At 40.1% G+C, this 16,569-nt stretch overlaps 1 protein-coding gene across 2 annotated transcripts in view; it reads left to right on the top strand.

Annotated features, from left to right (window-relative positions):
- The window catches only part of FOXK2 (forkhead box K2), a 43,063-nt gene that overhangs the window by 15,676 nt on the left and 10,818 nt on the right, over nt 1-16,569 (top strand). For both annotated transcript variants that reach the window (XM_063120446.1, XM_063120445.1), the window contains exons 2-5: nt 6,816-7,010; nt 11,510-11,657; nt 12,161-12,307; nt 13,852-14,045. In XM_063120446.1, coding sequence (XP_062976516.1) covers nt 6,816-7,010; nt 11,510-11,657; nt 12,161-12,307; nt 13,852-14,045 — 684 coding nt within the window. The remainder of the gene's footprint in view (nt 1-6,815; nt 7,011-11,509; nt 11,658-12,160; nt 12,308-13,851; nt 14,046-16,569) is intronic.

The raw sequence follows: 16,569 nt of genomic DNA, 5'->3' as shown, positions 1-16,569 counted from the left end.
CTCTGAGCTCAAAGCCAGGAAACTGAAATATTCTATGTCTCCCAGACTCTCTCTAGGGGACATAGGATTGCTCCCTAAATTACAAATCATTGCTCCTTCAAAGTCCTTGTATTTCTTTCTTTCTGGTGTACAGAAGAGTTTAAAAAGAAAACACTAGTGGAAATTTTCAAAGGAACTGTTAATTCTTTGGCATACAAGGCTGGGAACCTATAGTAAATATGTGTACGGGATGGTCTTCTGAGGAGGCATTTCTTTTAAAATGGGAGGGATGGTTAAAAGAGGAGGTCCAAGGATTTCCTTTAAAAGCACTGCAATGGTGGACATATTAAAAGAGGATTGCAGCAAACTTCCTTTTAAAAGGTGGAGGGCGGTCTTATTTTAATAAGAAAGAAAGCCATAGGTCAGCCTAAAATTGGATTCCCATTCCTTTTGGTTAAAGTTGTATGGAGTAATGGAAGGGGATCTTGTATGTTTCGACATGGAAATATTAACAAGTAAATTAAATGAGTGCCTATGAAGGCAAAGGGTGAATTGCGCTTAACTGCTTTTTCCTTACTGCACAGTCAAAGAAAGGCAGGAGGGAGTAGAGGTTAGGATGAAGCATGAAGGAGGGAATGGCAGGCGAACCATGAGAAGACTTCTTCCAGCTACAGAGCTGGAGCAAGAGGTGCCACATATCAATGAGCAGAGCACAGCTAGGCTGAGACATGAAAGAGGGGAAAGCATGCAGTCCAATTTTCTAAATGTGCAATATTCTGTATGAATTAGATGCTACGTAGGCTTGGAGGCGAACAGAGGACCATGCTATTCCAGTATGGATTACACAGCATGGTGAAAGAAACATCAGGGAGTCAAGCCAGAGTAATGAGGGACCCCATGCTTGCTTCCTTTGAGATAGACCAAGCTGCAAGAACAACTGCTGTTGAGAGGAAATAGAAGTTTTGTAGCACATTGTTATCCCTTTTCCTGCCTGTGGAATGCTTCTACCAATAGTACATGCACGACCACTCACAACATCCACCAGGAAAACTTCAATTTAAGCATTAGCAAGCAGCTCGATATTTCCAGCAGTCCAAAGCCCTAAGCAGGTTAGGATGCTAAGATAGTCTTCAGAGGCTCTTCTTTGGATGCCACCACCCACAATGGTACGACAGGTAACAGGTTATCAGAAGATTTGTCTGGCTTCTTCATTGTATATAAATATATACAATGCCAGGTAAAGACCTTATTCTTTAAGCAGGCATTTAATCTTTAATCCATTGCTTGGTTATTCATTTTACTGCTGGCTCATCAATGTTTTTAATATTTTTAAATATTTAATATTGTATTTTTTGTTACTTTGGTGTTGTTTGATTTTATGATTGTAAACCAACCTGGAGGAGGGCATTTGCTAGTTGGACAGAATACAAATCTAATAAAAAGATTGATAGATGGTTGCATGCATACATACATACATACACGGAACAGTAAGTAGCAGAATATATCCAAGCAGCATTGGCAGTTAATGGTCAAATGTAGGACATTCCCTTTTCCACTACTGAAGCAGGAGCAACATCGGCCCAGAGACTATTAGCTGGTGGAGAGGTTGAAGGAAGTGTGTCAGGAAACATACAATAGATACGTTTTCCCTATGCACCAAAGACATATCTGTATTAGAAGCATTACCTTTGGGCAATTGTATTCCCAAACAGAATTTGGTTAAGTTTAAAATGGTAAGAAGAGCCTTCCAAACTTTCAGAGCTGTTACTTGAAAGCATAGTACTTTTCCTCAGAGAAAAGTAAAGGAGACAAATGTTACTTGTTTTTGTTATGCCTTAAAGCATAATAAATCTCCAGCTGAAGCCCCTCCCGCAAGCCCCACTCCTTAAGGACTAGCAGGAAGAGGATTCCCCACTGTTACTTCCTATCATGATCAGAAATAACAGTGAGGATTCCCCTGCGCACTGCTCACCCTCTCAATTGGGCAGGTGAACAGTGCCCTAAGTGTTTTACCTGCCTCACTGTCCTCTCCAGTAGGGGAAGGGGAAGATGGACCCCTGACTAAAGCTTTGGGTGGAGGAGAGTCCAGTTGGTGCTTTGGCTGGGGACCCGCCATCTACCCAACAGAGGACTGTGTGGGGGAGTCTTCCGACCCACCATTCACATTCAGTTCCCCATCTCTAACTTACAATTACTTCTCCTGTAAATGTTTAATGATGCGGCTAGCTCTTGAATGTAGTGTTCAACAATGAAAATAATTCCACACTTTATCTACTTCTTCATTATTGGTTACAAATAAAGTATTTTTGAATGAATTCTTGTATCAGTGAAATCTGTCATTAGAGTCCCCGCCCCCCAAGGAAGGAGATAATACATGCCTGGTACCCTATTCCATTATCAACTCTGCACAAGCAAAAGATGCCTTTTTTTGGAAGACTCATACTAATACAATCTAGGCCTCAGACAGTCACTAACAAATGGATAGCTCAGCACCCTAATCAGGTAATGGACTAGGATTGGATTTTCCTCTTGGGCCAAAAACGCCTGGCGAGGGTTCACATCATAGTATGCAGGATACTAAGGCTCAAAAGGGAAGGTTTGTGGCTTCATGGATATGTGTTGAAACCTGTAGTGACCCTCAGTATGATTGTGGTTTGGGGAGGAGGAATTGTTCTCTTGCAAATGTATGCAAAGACATCACAAAATCTTCCCTGTTAAAGTAAAGGGTTTTTTTATGGTGCCCTGAGGAATCATACGGCAATATAATCCAGGTTTGCAGAGCAAAGTCCTGGTTTTACTTTTTCTTATCTGTGGTTTGGGAATAGAGGATATGTTGTAGGGGAGGGTGACATCATTTCCCTCCATTCCCTGGCCCGCCTCCATTCCACCTGGCAGTCCCTCCTCCTCCACCCCTTCATTGTTCAATGAGCCATCTCACATGGGACAGTTTCCTCTCTAACCTATTTAGATTCTAACTTAGAATTGGGAGGCTGTCCTATATGCCTGCGCTGTGCTTAGCAAACATAATAATAGCATTCTTGAGTAGGTTGCACCTTCTCCAAAGCACTCTTACTAATTTGCAGGATAGGTTTGGTAGTGGGGATTAGATGGGGAAGAGTAAGAGGTAGGCAGAAAGAGGAGACAGGAATGCTAATTAAACTATATTTTTCTTTACAATAGCTTTCCCACCCCCGTGTCCCCAAAGGTTTTGGGAGGTGAGGCTGATCTGCTTCACTTTTTCCCTGTTCACCTGGAATATTTACTGCACTTTCCTCATGGTTACTGATCCCTGGACTGTTTCTGTACAGCTCTGCTTGAACTCAGCCCCATTATGACTAGCAGCAGATGCCACAGTTTTACTCTCCCATGCTTTCTTTTCCTCTTCATTTTAGTACTCCTTCCCATTTTGATAATTGTCCTCGCCCCCTACCCCCGGCAGCCCGCACTGCCATTGTGCCACAAAGAAGAGGATAACAAATGGGGGAAACAATCTAAATGAGACTATTCTAAACCTCCATAGCTGTTGCTACCACTCTTGAATCAGCACAGGTGAGTGCCTTGTTTGGGGAAAAGTAGGTGCTCAAGGAACCCATGTCCTCACAGCCCTTTTCTTGTGGGTACACAGCGTTCCTTTCCCCCAGGTAGAGGAGAGAGGTTTTCAAGACCAGTAGCTTTCCTGAAGGCTTCCCAAGTACAACTACCAAATAGGCAGAGTGTGGAAAGCATGCAGGGATGGCGCAGGAGCCACTCTGGAGGGCAAAGATAAACATTTTTCATCTCTCTGCAATGTTAGAAATATGAACACTCTATAGACTTGCTTAGAAATCCACAGCTATTTGTGCAGTCAGTCTTTCAAAACTAGGAGAAATCCCTTCCCTTCATGTTGCTGTGGTGGCAAAGGTTCCTGAAGTCAAGGCTCCTGAGGGCAATTTTCTTGGCAAACACCTTTTGAAGTGGTGCTGAACATTGCTGAGAAGATTTCTGTGCCCTGTTTGTGCAGTAGCCCAGTGGTGATGAAGTGAAGTCATTCCACTTCTACAGCACCGTGAAGCAGAGAACAAGAATGGGGCAAACAAACCCATTTTGTTTGGTTGTCTGTATGACAATTCATGGTTAAAGTACCAAACCATGGTTAACATAAAATGTGTGAATGAGTGCAAAAGATTGGATCCAGACTAAGTTAGTTGAACATGGGTTCTGTTGAAATCAGTGGGACAAGTTAATTGTGACTTGACTTAGTTCCCATTGATCTCAGTGGGAACTAAGCATAGCTAACTTAGTCTCGATCAAACCCAAATTGTAAATATAGTTGATACTTAATTTTCTGGTTTATCTTTTGCTGACAGTATGATTAGAAACTAAATGATGGTACTGTTAATATGATAGTAAATGCTATGGGAAAGCCACAATTGCAGATAATTTGAACTCAGACCAAAATTATAATAATTGCATTTCTCTAGAACTGCAGGCAGAAAATATAGGTTCCATGCTCCCTAGTATGGTGTACCTTCCAATGTTCTCCTTCGTTACACATTTGTTGCCTCAGTGCCCATGTTTTCTATATGCTCGCTGAACTTTTCTGTGAAACTAGCCACTTGATCTATAATGTACAGACTTAGCTTTGTTTCCAGGTGACAGTGTTAATTTGCATGCTTCCTTCTCATTTCTAAAAACATTTAACTGTATTTCTAATATTAATGGACGTGATTGCCAACAGCATAAAGTCTTAATATAGATATTAATTGGAAAGTTAAAATTGGCTGCTTGAAATGTATTCCAGTGATAGGCTCAGTATGGCCTAAATGTTACTGCACCAAAGGAACTCTTACTCTTTTGTGAACCGCCCAGAGAGCTCCGGCTATTGGGCGGTATAGAAATGTAATAAATAAATAAATACCTACCTGCACATACAAAAATAAAAGTTGCTGAATTGTCTACATGAGCAAAGCTTTTTGTTATTGGTGTTGGGACTCCCATTTGAAAATCAGACCTTTACAGCTTTTGTAGAAAGAAAAAACTCCCTATCTGTTCTGCTTATAGCATGAACTAATTTAACAGCAGGAAATAGTTATAAAATGAAAGGGAGGGGGAAATTGGCTTGATTCAGGAGAAACTGTTGTGTTACATCAAAGTGACATAAGTTGTATAAGATGCTGAAACAGCCATTTGTAAATCTGAAGCAAGTGTAGACGTGCAGTCTTCTTCCAGACGAATTATATTTATTCGTGTTCTTAAGGTTGAAGATGAAATTTAAAGACCACACAACCAGCCTGTGTTTAGTCTTTGTGTTGAAAGATGCCAAATACTTAAAGTGCAGTGTTTCCATAGGCAGAGTTTCTTTTGTACTCACAGACGATGGAGCCTCAAATTCCAGAAGCATTACATGGGTAGTTTTAATGAATTAGTGTCTGGTTTTCCTGCAGCTGATGTGACAAGCAGCTTTATAAGCTGCTTCCCATCGATCCCTGCTTTCCAGCTCTTTTGTGTCTTCTGCTTGGAGAAAAAACGATGAAGAGCTTGGTTTCTACAGTAACTGCTGCCTGCAGGCAGATTTCTTTCAGTGCTCCTTTTAGTCTGAGCAAGGATGCTGGGTATTTGGTTTCTTTAGGGCTCTTTTCTGTGTTAGTCTTGCAAGTTTAAATTTTACATGGTTTAATGCTGCAAAGGATGGTGGGATTTGTACTTGTGAGTGAAGTATGTTTCCCGGAATTGACTAAAGCTGGTGCTGGTTGTTGTTGGCCAGTGTCTTTGTATTGCTGATAGAAAAATGGATGCAAACGAAAATTGTGGCTGGCACACATGCAAAAAGTACATATTTAACCAAATTACTGGAGGGGTGAAATTCACATTGTGCAAGGTGGGGCTGGTGGCTGTCTTTTTTTCAGTCTATAATAAGAACTACTTCACTTGCCTACATCAGCCCAAAGGTTCACCTAACATAGTATTCTGCTTCCAGTGGTTGGGAATTAGATGCTTTTAGGAAGTTCATAAGCCGGGCACAAAAGGAACTAACTCTTTGTCTCTTGTTATCTGATATTGTGCCTCTGAACCTGATGATTTCATTTAGCTATCATTGATAGACTTCCCTTCCATGGATTTGCCTAATCCCCTTTTAAAGCCATCTAAGACTGTGGACATCACCACATCTTGTGACAGTGAATTTCACAAGTTAGTTATACGTGTGAAGAAGCACTTACTTTTGTCTGGGCTTTTCTGATTGGAAGGTTGCTCCAACCCCTTGATTGTGTTGATTGTCCTTTTCTGCACCTTTTCTTAGCTCTACAATATACTATGGAAGTATCCTTTTGAAGCAAATAAGTATCAAGAATTAAGAATATAGTCTCTTTCTATACATTTGTTCTCTTTTGTTTTCTTGGCTTTTCTGTGGCAATAATGTTTAACTGTTTAATCATTATTGCTTTAGAGGAAACCCATGGTTGTTGGAGGTAGCCAAACTAGCTGGATTTGAACAAGGTGTGTAGATTGTGGTCATAAGTTTGAAACTTCCTACAGAAACAAGGGAAAAGGCAATAATTTTTAAAATTGGGATTTTATCATATGCCGTATCGATTAACATGGGTAGTTGCTTAACATGTTATTTTAAATGTATACGTGATGACTGATTCATATACAGCCCTTCATGATTCTATGCTGTTTCTGTGATAGTGTGCAATTTTTGTCCTTTATTTGTGTGTTGGTTATTATTTTACTGACAATTACAAACAATACATAAAATTTAATTTTACATTTGATTAGGGTAAAGTAGTGTTGATGAAATTATTTAGATAAAATTGTATACCCTTCTAGTTAATAAGTGTATTGTTTTTACTTTTCAGATGTACATTCAGGTTTCCCAGCACAAACATCAAGATAACATTTACAGCTTTATCCAATGAAAAAAGAGAAAAACAGGAATCCCCACAGTCCCCAGTGAAACCTGTACAACCCCAGATCTCTCCCCTAACAATAAACATTCCAGAGAACATGGCTCACCTGATCAGCCCTCTCCCGTCTCCCACAGGAACCATCAGGTATTTAGACTTTGTGGTACTGCATGCAGGATGAATATAGGACTGCAGAATGTAGTATTAAACCATAGATCATCTGAAATTTTCAGTTGTACAATTGAGCTTGCAGCTTAGCTCAGCCTAGGAGTAAATTATAGCTTTGCTTGTTCTCTGTAGGCACCTAATCATGCTGGTCTGGCTTTAAATTTAAAATACCAGTGATCATTAAAAGGCAACTAGAGGTGATCGTGGCAGATCCATCTCTTTCAATGTGGGTTTTCCTCAATTATGTATAAAGCAGGTGTGTGATGATCCAGTTTCAAGAGTGAGAGAGGTATGCAGTTAAGGGGCACTGAACTCTTCCTATGATTATTTGCCACAAACAGCCACAAACACCACCACTCTGGTGCTTTTTCTCCCATCCAATTCCATTTTCCAACCAATGGCTGAGAGAAAGGTAACTTTGGCGGCAGCAGGATGCTAAACTGGAGTGAGTGGGTGGGTGGGTGGTGTTCAGGAACTTCCACTCACATGTCCTTATGGAAGCAAAATAATGTAGGCAACTAGGCTTCCCAGAGAATTCTTGCTAAAATCCTAAAATACTTAAATTGGCTTCCTACTAACCAAGTTAAATTAAAAAGGCAGTAAAACCATGAATTAAACACTTTGTTTTAGAATCATGTGCTTTGTGTGCAGCAGTATGTTCAATGAAAAATGTATGGTGGTTGTTTAAATGTACACAGTGCTGTTTCTCCATAACAAATGATAATGTTTCAGTAAATATGTAACTATTGTTTTTATGTTGCATTGGGTATAGTAGTTCCTTTATACTACTTTTCTGATATACAGAATTAAAAGGAATGGCAATAACTACTTAGAAAACAACTTGAGAATGGGCTAGAATTCCAAGGGCCATTCATACAACATTCTGTGCTGGGATGTTGTAGGTGTCCCATTCTAGCCGGGGTCCTTCACTCCCTCTGAAAGCCACTCCTGAAAGTGGTTGCCCCTCAAGTGCCAATGTGATTTGAGGTTCTGCAGGTGGAAGAGGAAATAAGTAACCACTCTGTGTGATAATAATAATAATAATAAATAATATATTTATTTCTTACCTGCCTCTCCCTTTGGATCGAGGAGGGGAACAACATTAGTACAGGAATCAACACATCTCAAAAAATCTTGATTTTACATTGATCTGGATAGGCCTGCCAGAAAAGGCTAGTCTTTAAAGCTGCCTTAAAATCACACAGAGGGTTAATTTTATGAATCTCCTCTGGCAGGCCATTCCACAATCTGGGGGCAACAGAAGAAAAGGTCCTCTGGGAAACTGATGTCAGCCTAGTTTTAGCTGACTGAAGTAAGTTCACCCCAGAGGACCTGAGTGTGCGGGGCAGACTGTATGGGAGAAGGCGATCCCACAGATAATCTGGACCCAAACCATTTAGGGCTTTAAAGGTAATGACCAACACTTTGTACTTTGCCCGGAAACTAATTGGCAGCCAGTGGAGTGATTTTAATGTTGGGGTAATATGCTCACCCCTAGATGTACTGGCTGCCGTATTTTGAACTAGTTGAAGTTTCCGAACTAGGTACAACGGTAGCCCTATGTAGAGCGCATTGCAGAAATCAAGCCTTGAGGTTACCAGCACGTGCACTACAGTCTTTAGGTCTTCCAACTCTAGAAAAGGTCGCAACTGGCGTAACAGCTGAAGCTGATAGTAGGCACTCCTGGCTGTCGCATCTATCTGGGCTGTCATTTGGAGCAACGGATCCAGGAGCGCCCCCAAACTGTGAATGCAGTCTTTCAGGGGGAGTGTAGCCCCATCCAGAACTGTTTGACACACCTCCAAACCTAGGTCAGAGCCCTTGACAGCAATCACCTCTGTTTTGTCTGGATTCAGCTTCAGTTTGTTTTTCCTCATCCAGCCCATTACCGCCTCCAAACATTCATTCAGGGGAGACACACTATCCTTAGCTGATGCTGTTATTGAAGGCATAGAGAAATATATTTGGGTGTCCTCAGCATACTGATAGCACCCCTCCCCATGCCTCCGGATGATCTCTCCCAGCGGTTTCATGTAGATGTTAAACAGGCACTCTGCAGTTTTCTTTAAATTAGCTATTTTGTACATGTGGTGGTACTCTTTAGAAGTTTAAGCATATAATATATTAAATGCCTAGGAGTTTCTGATCATTTATATTTATATATTTGAATTTATTATCACATTGAGGCTTCTTGGTATCAAAACAAACATTCTTCCATGCAACATCTAAAAATGTCCTTCCCTATCTGAACAAAACATAAACAGCATATCCCAAGAGAAGTAATCTTTCTTCTGGGGATAAGTGACTAGCACTTCTGCATGTTATCCTGTATGCTGATATGAGCAAGTTAAAGGAGGATCTAGAGATGCTATTTTTGTTCATGTAACTTTTAGCTCAATAGTAATACTAAATGTTCTGTATTTAGAGAATCAAACTATAAATTATACAAGTTATACAATTCATATGTTACCATAATATATTCAAGAATCCACTTGTGAGAAAATTGAAAACTAATTCTTAGTCACTTATTAGATCTCATTAGGTCTTAATTAGACAATCCACAATGAAAGAAAAACACATATAAATGGGTTATAGCAACTGCTTCATTTTGGAATGACAAAACAGAATTAACTTTTCATAAAACCATCATTGTTTACATATCTTTAATTCCTCAAAAGGTAAGTTATCTTAGACTTAATTACAATAGGCCATCATCTTTTTTAAAAAAAGATTAAAATCTGCAGCTGACGTAGAATAACAACAACAGCAATCATGATCTGTGTGATAAATTTGGCGTCTCATATAAAGTGTAAGTTATCAAAGATACTGTGTCTTGCAGAACTTTCTTTAAATCTACTGAGATCAATCTTCGAGGTGGAGCATTCTTACAAATCCAAACCCATTCATTTTACAGAATAGATTGATCTATATATCGTTCCTATTTTTTCTTAAGCTGACAAGTTTAATACCGTATTTCTTCAATTCTAAGACTCCATCGATTGTAAGATGCACACTAATTTCAGTACCACCAACAGAAAAAAAGCTTTGATTCTAAGAAATAATAAACTCACCTGCGATTCTAAGATGCACCCCGTTTTTAGAGATGTTTATATGGGGGGAAAAGTGCGTCTTAGAATCGAAGAAATACGGTAACAACAACAACAACATTTTACTAAGAAGGCCACAGGTGATGCCATTTTTAATTTGAAAGGAGTTTTCAGATCTCATTCACCTACTAGCTGGACTAGAGCAGTAGCTGCTGCTTTGGTCATTCTTGCCAGGGGACTCTGTAGTTGCTGAAGATAGCTATTTCATGTGACGAAATAGTCAATGGTGCCCAACATGTGGCACAATAACTAAACGGTTGTTTAGATAATCAGCTCTTCACAGCATTGGTTGTTTTGGCCGAATAATCAACCGTGGTGTGAAAAAGTCCTGACAGATGACACAATAACCAACTGTTGGCTGTTTAACCCACCATTGGTTATCGTATCATCCAAACTCAATCCTAGTTGACAGAGGGTGGTGCCACATTTGCTGTGGTGAGCATAACAGGAGGATTTGTTGAAGCCTGTCCATTGCTGTGAACCCCTTATGTAGATTCAAAGTTTTTCTTGACCTCAGCAAGGATCTTTTAATTTGTATTTAAAGCCTGTGAGAATTCTGAAGATAATAGGAAAATGAAGTCTGCCTCTTTAGTAAAGTGGCAACTTCAGCCTCCAGATAAGAACATAAGAAGAGCCAAGCTGGATCAGACCAAGAGTCCTTCTAGTACAGCATTCTGTTCACACAGTGGCCAACCAGCTGTGCACAGGAAAACCACAAGCAGGACATGAATGCGACAGTACCCTCACACCCATGTTCCCCAACAACTGGTGTGCGTAGGCATACTGCCTAATACTGGCGGTAGATGCTTTCCCCCACAAATACTGTGTTCTGCAAGAGAAACGTGATTTGACAGAATGAGCCTTTCACCTGCTTTGTTGAGACTCCTCATTCCACCACAGTCATTGAGCTAGTTGTATGACTCATGTATTTGACTGAGCAGCTGATTGTGTAGTTCTACACTTTGAGGTAGAACAGTGTACGGCTATTCCTGCCATTTGTTGATTTAAAGCTCATCCATCCGTCTACAGAGATACTATTGTGTATGTCAATTATTAAGTGAGACATTAATAGATTGGACGTTAGAGCTGTTCTCTTAAAAAACATGTGCATGTAAGTTTGGTTCCTTCTTAGAGAATTCAAATTAATAAAATAGCTGCTAAGTTTATCTTTGAGGAGGAAGTCACAGTGTGAAATTTACCCCCTGCAACTATTAACATTCATTATACTGATTTTTTAAAATGAGTATCTGAATATTGCGACAGACACTTAATTGCAGGGTTTGTTGTGTAACCAGGGCTGTTTGATATACATTGTGGTGATGATATATTTTGTAATGGAATTGTTGGCTCTTCTCTTCTTCTATTCCACAGTGCTGCAAATTCCTGCCCATCCAGCCCTCGTGGTGCAGGATCTTCAGGGTACAAAATGGGTCGTGTAATACCATCTGACCTACATCTAATGGCTGACAATTCACAGTCAGAAAATGACAAAGAAGCATCTGGTGGAGATAGCCCAAAGGTAAGTTTTGATTAGAATACAAACTGTGAAATTGATTCTTGAGTTCACTGCTACTAATGGAAATATATTGGCTGGAAAAAGCAAAAGTTGCAATAACACCTAGATGTGGTTTAGCAATTCAGAATGAAATACAACTTGGACTCTTAAGACATTCTGGAAACTACAGAATGCTAAGAAAAAGACCGTCTGCTAATTTATACAAACTCTACATATAATTTGTTGGATCTGTCCCTATTTATTTACTATTTATCTTTTCATCCTTTTGTTGTTGTTGTTGAATATATAATTTTGAATATACATTAGTTTCAGTTCATATTCATACTGTATGCTATAATGTTGAAAATGCCGAAACTAATAAAAATTAGTTTCAAAAAGAAAAAGATATACCTCCCAGTACTTTTGGATATTTTCAAGCTTCCTTACGTATTATAATACACAATTGCTCTTCTGTTTTTAAAGGATAAGCTGTTTTTATTATGGAAATATTTTAATTTTTTTTCTAGGATGACTCAAAGCCACCTTATTCCTATGCACAACTAATAGTACAAGCAATTACAATGGCACCTGATAAGCAACTTACACTAAATGGAATTTATACGCACATAACTAAAAACTATCCTTACTACAGGACAGCAGACAAGGGCTGGCAGGTAAAAGTAACTAGTGTACTTTTAAATATACTGAGCAAAATAAAGGCTGACTAAATGCTTACTTTGGCCACAGTACCCACAGAGTTTTGTTTCCTTCTATGGTAGGCTTAACTTTGTAAAGCAGTTTTTTTAGAGCTTTAAAAAATAGAATATGAGTAGCTGTTTCAGTTTTCTAAAATGGTATGCTGTGGTTCTCTCTGTGTGTCTGTAGAATTGACACTTTTGTAGAGTTTCCCCTCCAAAACAAACCTTATACTTCACAGTTTTAGTGATTTCTTAGCTGCAAAGAATGCCATTTATAATCCACATATGAAGGATAGTGGCAGATGTCTTTGAGGAGAGAAGGGTTAGCAAAACTGAAATCCACAACTGAGAAATCCCTATATGTCTAGTAGAGGAAATACGTTAAAAAATTAAGCATAACTAGAGAAGCTGTCTATGTATAATAGCTGGAATCAAACCAAATGCTACTACCAGGAATTCCCAAACTGAGTAACTTGCATTCTAGTCTGAATGTGCATGTTTAGGGCTACATCCAACATTGCATGAGCAAACTTCTGCTTGTGCAGTGGAACTTTCCCAACCTCTTCTTCCCCTGCAGACCCTCCAAATCTTCTCTCAAGGGCCCCCCAACCCTTCAGAGCAGTTTTGGAGAAGATGGGGGTTCGCTATGTGAATGGATGCTGTTCTGTCAGTAGATGAAATCAATTGGATGTCGCCCTAAGTCTTTATAATGTGGACTATTGGCAGCTATTGGGATGTTGCTGAGCTTGAGATTTCCCAGCACAGATTGAAGTGATGAAGGGGATGGAGAAAAGATGAGACCAGAGGGTTTTTTTTAAAAAGATACATTGAGGGAATGGGGGAGGAGCATCAAAATTTGTGGAGAATACCTAATGACAAAAGTCCATGGCCATCCTTAAGTTTTGTTCATGGTGTGTTAGAATATATTGCCTGCATATTTGCAAGCTATTCTAGTTCATCTCATCTAATTCTATGGAAACTGTAAAGCATTGCTTTATCCATGCCTGGACTTCAGTGTGAAATGAGAGCTTTAAAAATAAAGTGGGGCAAGACTATGGGGAGTTTGAAAGCATAGATGGGGATGGATGTGCATTGGTGAAGAGGAAGCTAAGTTTCTGGTGGGATTTGAGGGGAAAGCCTTGATGTGGAAACACCAAGCAAGGTGAATGACTTTTCATCACAGGAGCTTTAAAGCTAAGTGGTTAAAAATAGAATGTGAATACTTCAGGCAAGAGTCAAAGTACGAATAGAGCTGAAACTCAAAAGAAAGAGGAAAAGTCTTAGTGTTAAGATGGGAGAAATGGCAAGACTGAAAATCTGCATTTGTAGGAGTATAACTGTGTCAGATTTTATATACGTTGCCCCTCTCCACCAAATCCATTACAATGAAACACTGTTGCTAAATGTATATGTGGTGGTTGGAGATTGATTTCACAAGGAGTTAGACCTTTGCATTAGGCCACTTTCCAGCTTGATACTGAAGAGATGGATGATTTCTATATATCTTTTATATCCCATAGAATTCAATACGTCACAATCTCTCTTTGAATCGTTATTTCATCAAAGTACCGCGTTCCCAGGAAGAACCAGGCAAAGGCTCCTTCTGGAGGATAGACCCTGCCTCTGAAAGCAAATTGATAGAGCAGGCTTTTAGAAAAAGGCGGCCGAGGGGAGTACCTTGCTTTAGAACCCCACTGGGACCTCTCTCTTCTAGGTAAGGAATTAAAGCTGGGGACTTAAAAACATACACTTTCAGAGGCTTCACCTTAGGTGTAACTCAAGTTCTGCTGGGCATAGGATAACCACAGTCCTTTTTAAATGATAGCAATATTGCTAAAGCAAGGTTTGTAACAATAACAAAGACTTTTCCTAAATAGAGAAGGGATATTGGATGTTATCGACTTGCACTAAGGAGCTATTGAAATTTTTGAGGAGGCTTGGTGGGTTTTGCTTCATGCTGAGGATCTGATTGCCTTATTTGGGACATGAGATTTCCCTCTGCCAGTTAATATTGACTAGTAATGCAGTTTTCTTTCCAGTTGCGTAGCACCTTTTGAAAGCGCAACACACTGCATTTGTCAGCCGCCTCCAAGCACTCTTTGGTGGGGGGTCGGGGGGAGGGGGGCTTGCTTCACACAATCCAGGTATTGTATAATCTTACATGTTGTTGGTTTGCATTATTGGTGTAGCAGCTACCAAGCTGCTCTTTCCCCCACACAGTTGCTGCTTAGGGATAAAGTCCGGCAAGTGCATGCCCTCCTTTCACTCCAGTTGATCACTATTTGGTAGCATCTAGTAAGCAAGCACGTAATTTGACATACCTTTTTCTTTTTTAAAAAAAATACCATTGGCTTGCCCCATAGCGTGAACCTCCTGGAGATGATGCCTGCTTTCTGTATACCTTCTGGATCTATTTCACCTGCCTAATAACCTTTCTAATTTAACCAGGGGTGGGGGAGGAAATGTTAAAAGTGCAGAAACTGCAAAGTGGAGTACTTAACTTTCTCCTTTCACTTGCTGCTCCATGCTCCAAATTACCCTTTCCAAGCTGCTTTGTCCTCTGTGGTAGAATATATATTTGCTCTTGCAAGCTCATGCTTGGAACCACAGAGTTGAAAAGCTACTTTACAGGGGTGGGAGGATGATTTGGAACAGAGAATCAGCAGGCAGGGGGAGGGCTGAGCAACCCCTCACCTCTGCTCCCACTTACTCTGTCCTGAAGCTGTTTTTTCCACTAGGGTTTTGTTACATCAGTTTTGTGAAATGAATACTTGTCCTCAAACAAGATGCAGTTAGAGAGCAATCCTGTGGTCCCAGGGAACGTAGGATTGTTTAGAGCCTCATCCAGCTGTAGAAACTACCACGACCTTGGGAAGGGGATTCTGCCTTCCGATCCCCCTCCCCTGCACACACACACCCAGAACCTCTGTGGAAAGAACTGTGCTGGCTGCTTATGAAGGTTGCAAGTGTGGCCTTTGGGGGTGGGAAGAGGAGAGGAGAGGTTGGGATATAAGAAATCCTGTGGCCTCTCCAGTCCCTGCCAGTGTTCCTATCTAGAGGGGGGAAATGTAAAAAGGACAGAGATATGAAGATCACCCCCATCTTCCTCATGCCCTGCTAGGAACAGCCTGGCAAGGCATTGGATACTTCGAAGCCTCCAAGATCGGATCCTTCTGTTTAATAAGAGCACAGCCCATAGGGTTGCATCCAAAGTCATGTTTTCTGCTTCTGGCACCCAGGTTAACTTTGCCCTAAACTTTAGGTCAAGGGATTGAACTTGATACCCTTTGGGTATTTCTCTGCCCTGTCCTGAGAACAAGACAAAAATAGCCCTACAAACTTCTATTTGAAAAGTGTATACAGACATTGTGTTGGATCCAAACTTAGTTATGACTAACTCTGGATACAACCCAATATTTTTTAATCTTAACTTGGAAGATGAGTCCCCTTGTACCCCTGCCCCCCAGGCTGCATGAGGTAGCAAAATATGAGTGATTGTTTGGGGGAAGACCTGAGCAACACACATGTTTTGAAAAAGAATTTTCATTAATAGTTTAATCTGTTCCAGTATTTAACTAGAATTCATAATGGCTGGGCATTAGTTTAGGTACAGATATGAAAACTTAATAATTACCTAAAAGGGGGGAAAGACCTTTAAAGGGATAAATAATAATAATAATAATAATAATAATAATAATAATAATAATAATGGAATTCCTCTTAGAAAATTCCAGCTCTGATGTTATTTAAACCCAGATAGAAGTCAGACAGACTCAGACTTGTAACATTCTGCAATTTATTCTGTAAGTATTATAGCAAAAGTAATATATATAGGCAAATAGAGATTATAAAAAGATCCTGTATTTTAGAGAGGAAAGTTATAGTGGATATGACAGAGAAACGAAGGTAGAGATAGTTAAGTTAGGGAATTCTGTATCAAATGATTCTATAGGGCAGGTGGTTCTGTTACTTGAAGAGCTCCTTCATTTTCATTCTCTTCCACACCACCTAACTCCATTCCCACAATTCTAATTCTGTGGTTATAGAGCAGGGGTGGGCAACTTGTGGCCCTCCAGATATTTGGCCTACAACTCGCATCAGCCCAAGTCAGCACAGCCAGTGGTGAGGGATAATGAGAGTTGTAGCCTGAAACATCTGGAGGGCTACAAGCTGCCCACCCCTGTCCTGGAGCAACCATCTAGCCTGCCTTTGAGTTAGCTCTGCAAAACTTTGTACAA

The sequence above is a fragment of the Elgaria multicarinata genome, chromosome 3 (assembly GCF_023053635.1).
Source record: "Elgaria multicarinata webbii isolate HBS135686 ecotype San Diego chromosome 3, rElgMul1.1.pri, whole genome shotgun sequence".
Classification (NCBI taxonomy): domain Eukaryota; kingdom Metazoa; phylum Chordata; class Lepidosauria; order Squamata; family Anguidae; genus Elgaria; species Elgaria multicarinata.
This window is presented reverse-complemented; position numbering and strand designations above follow the sequence as displayed.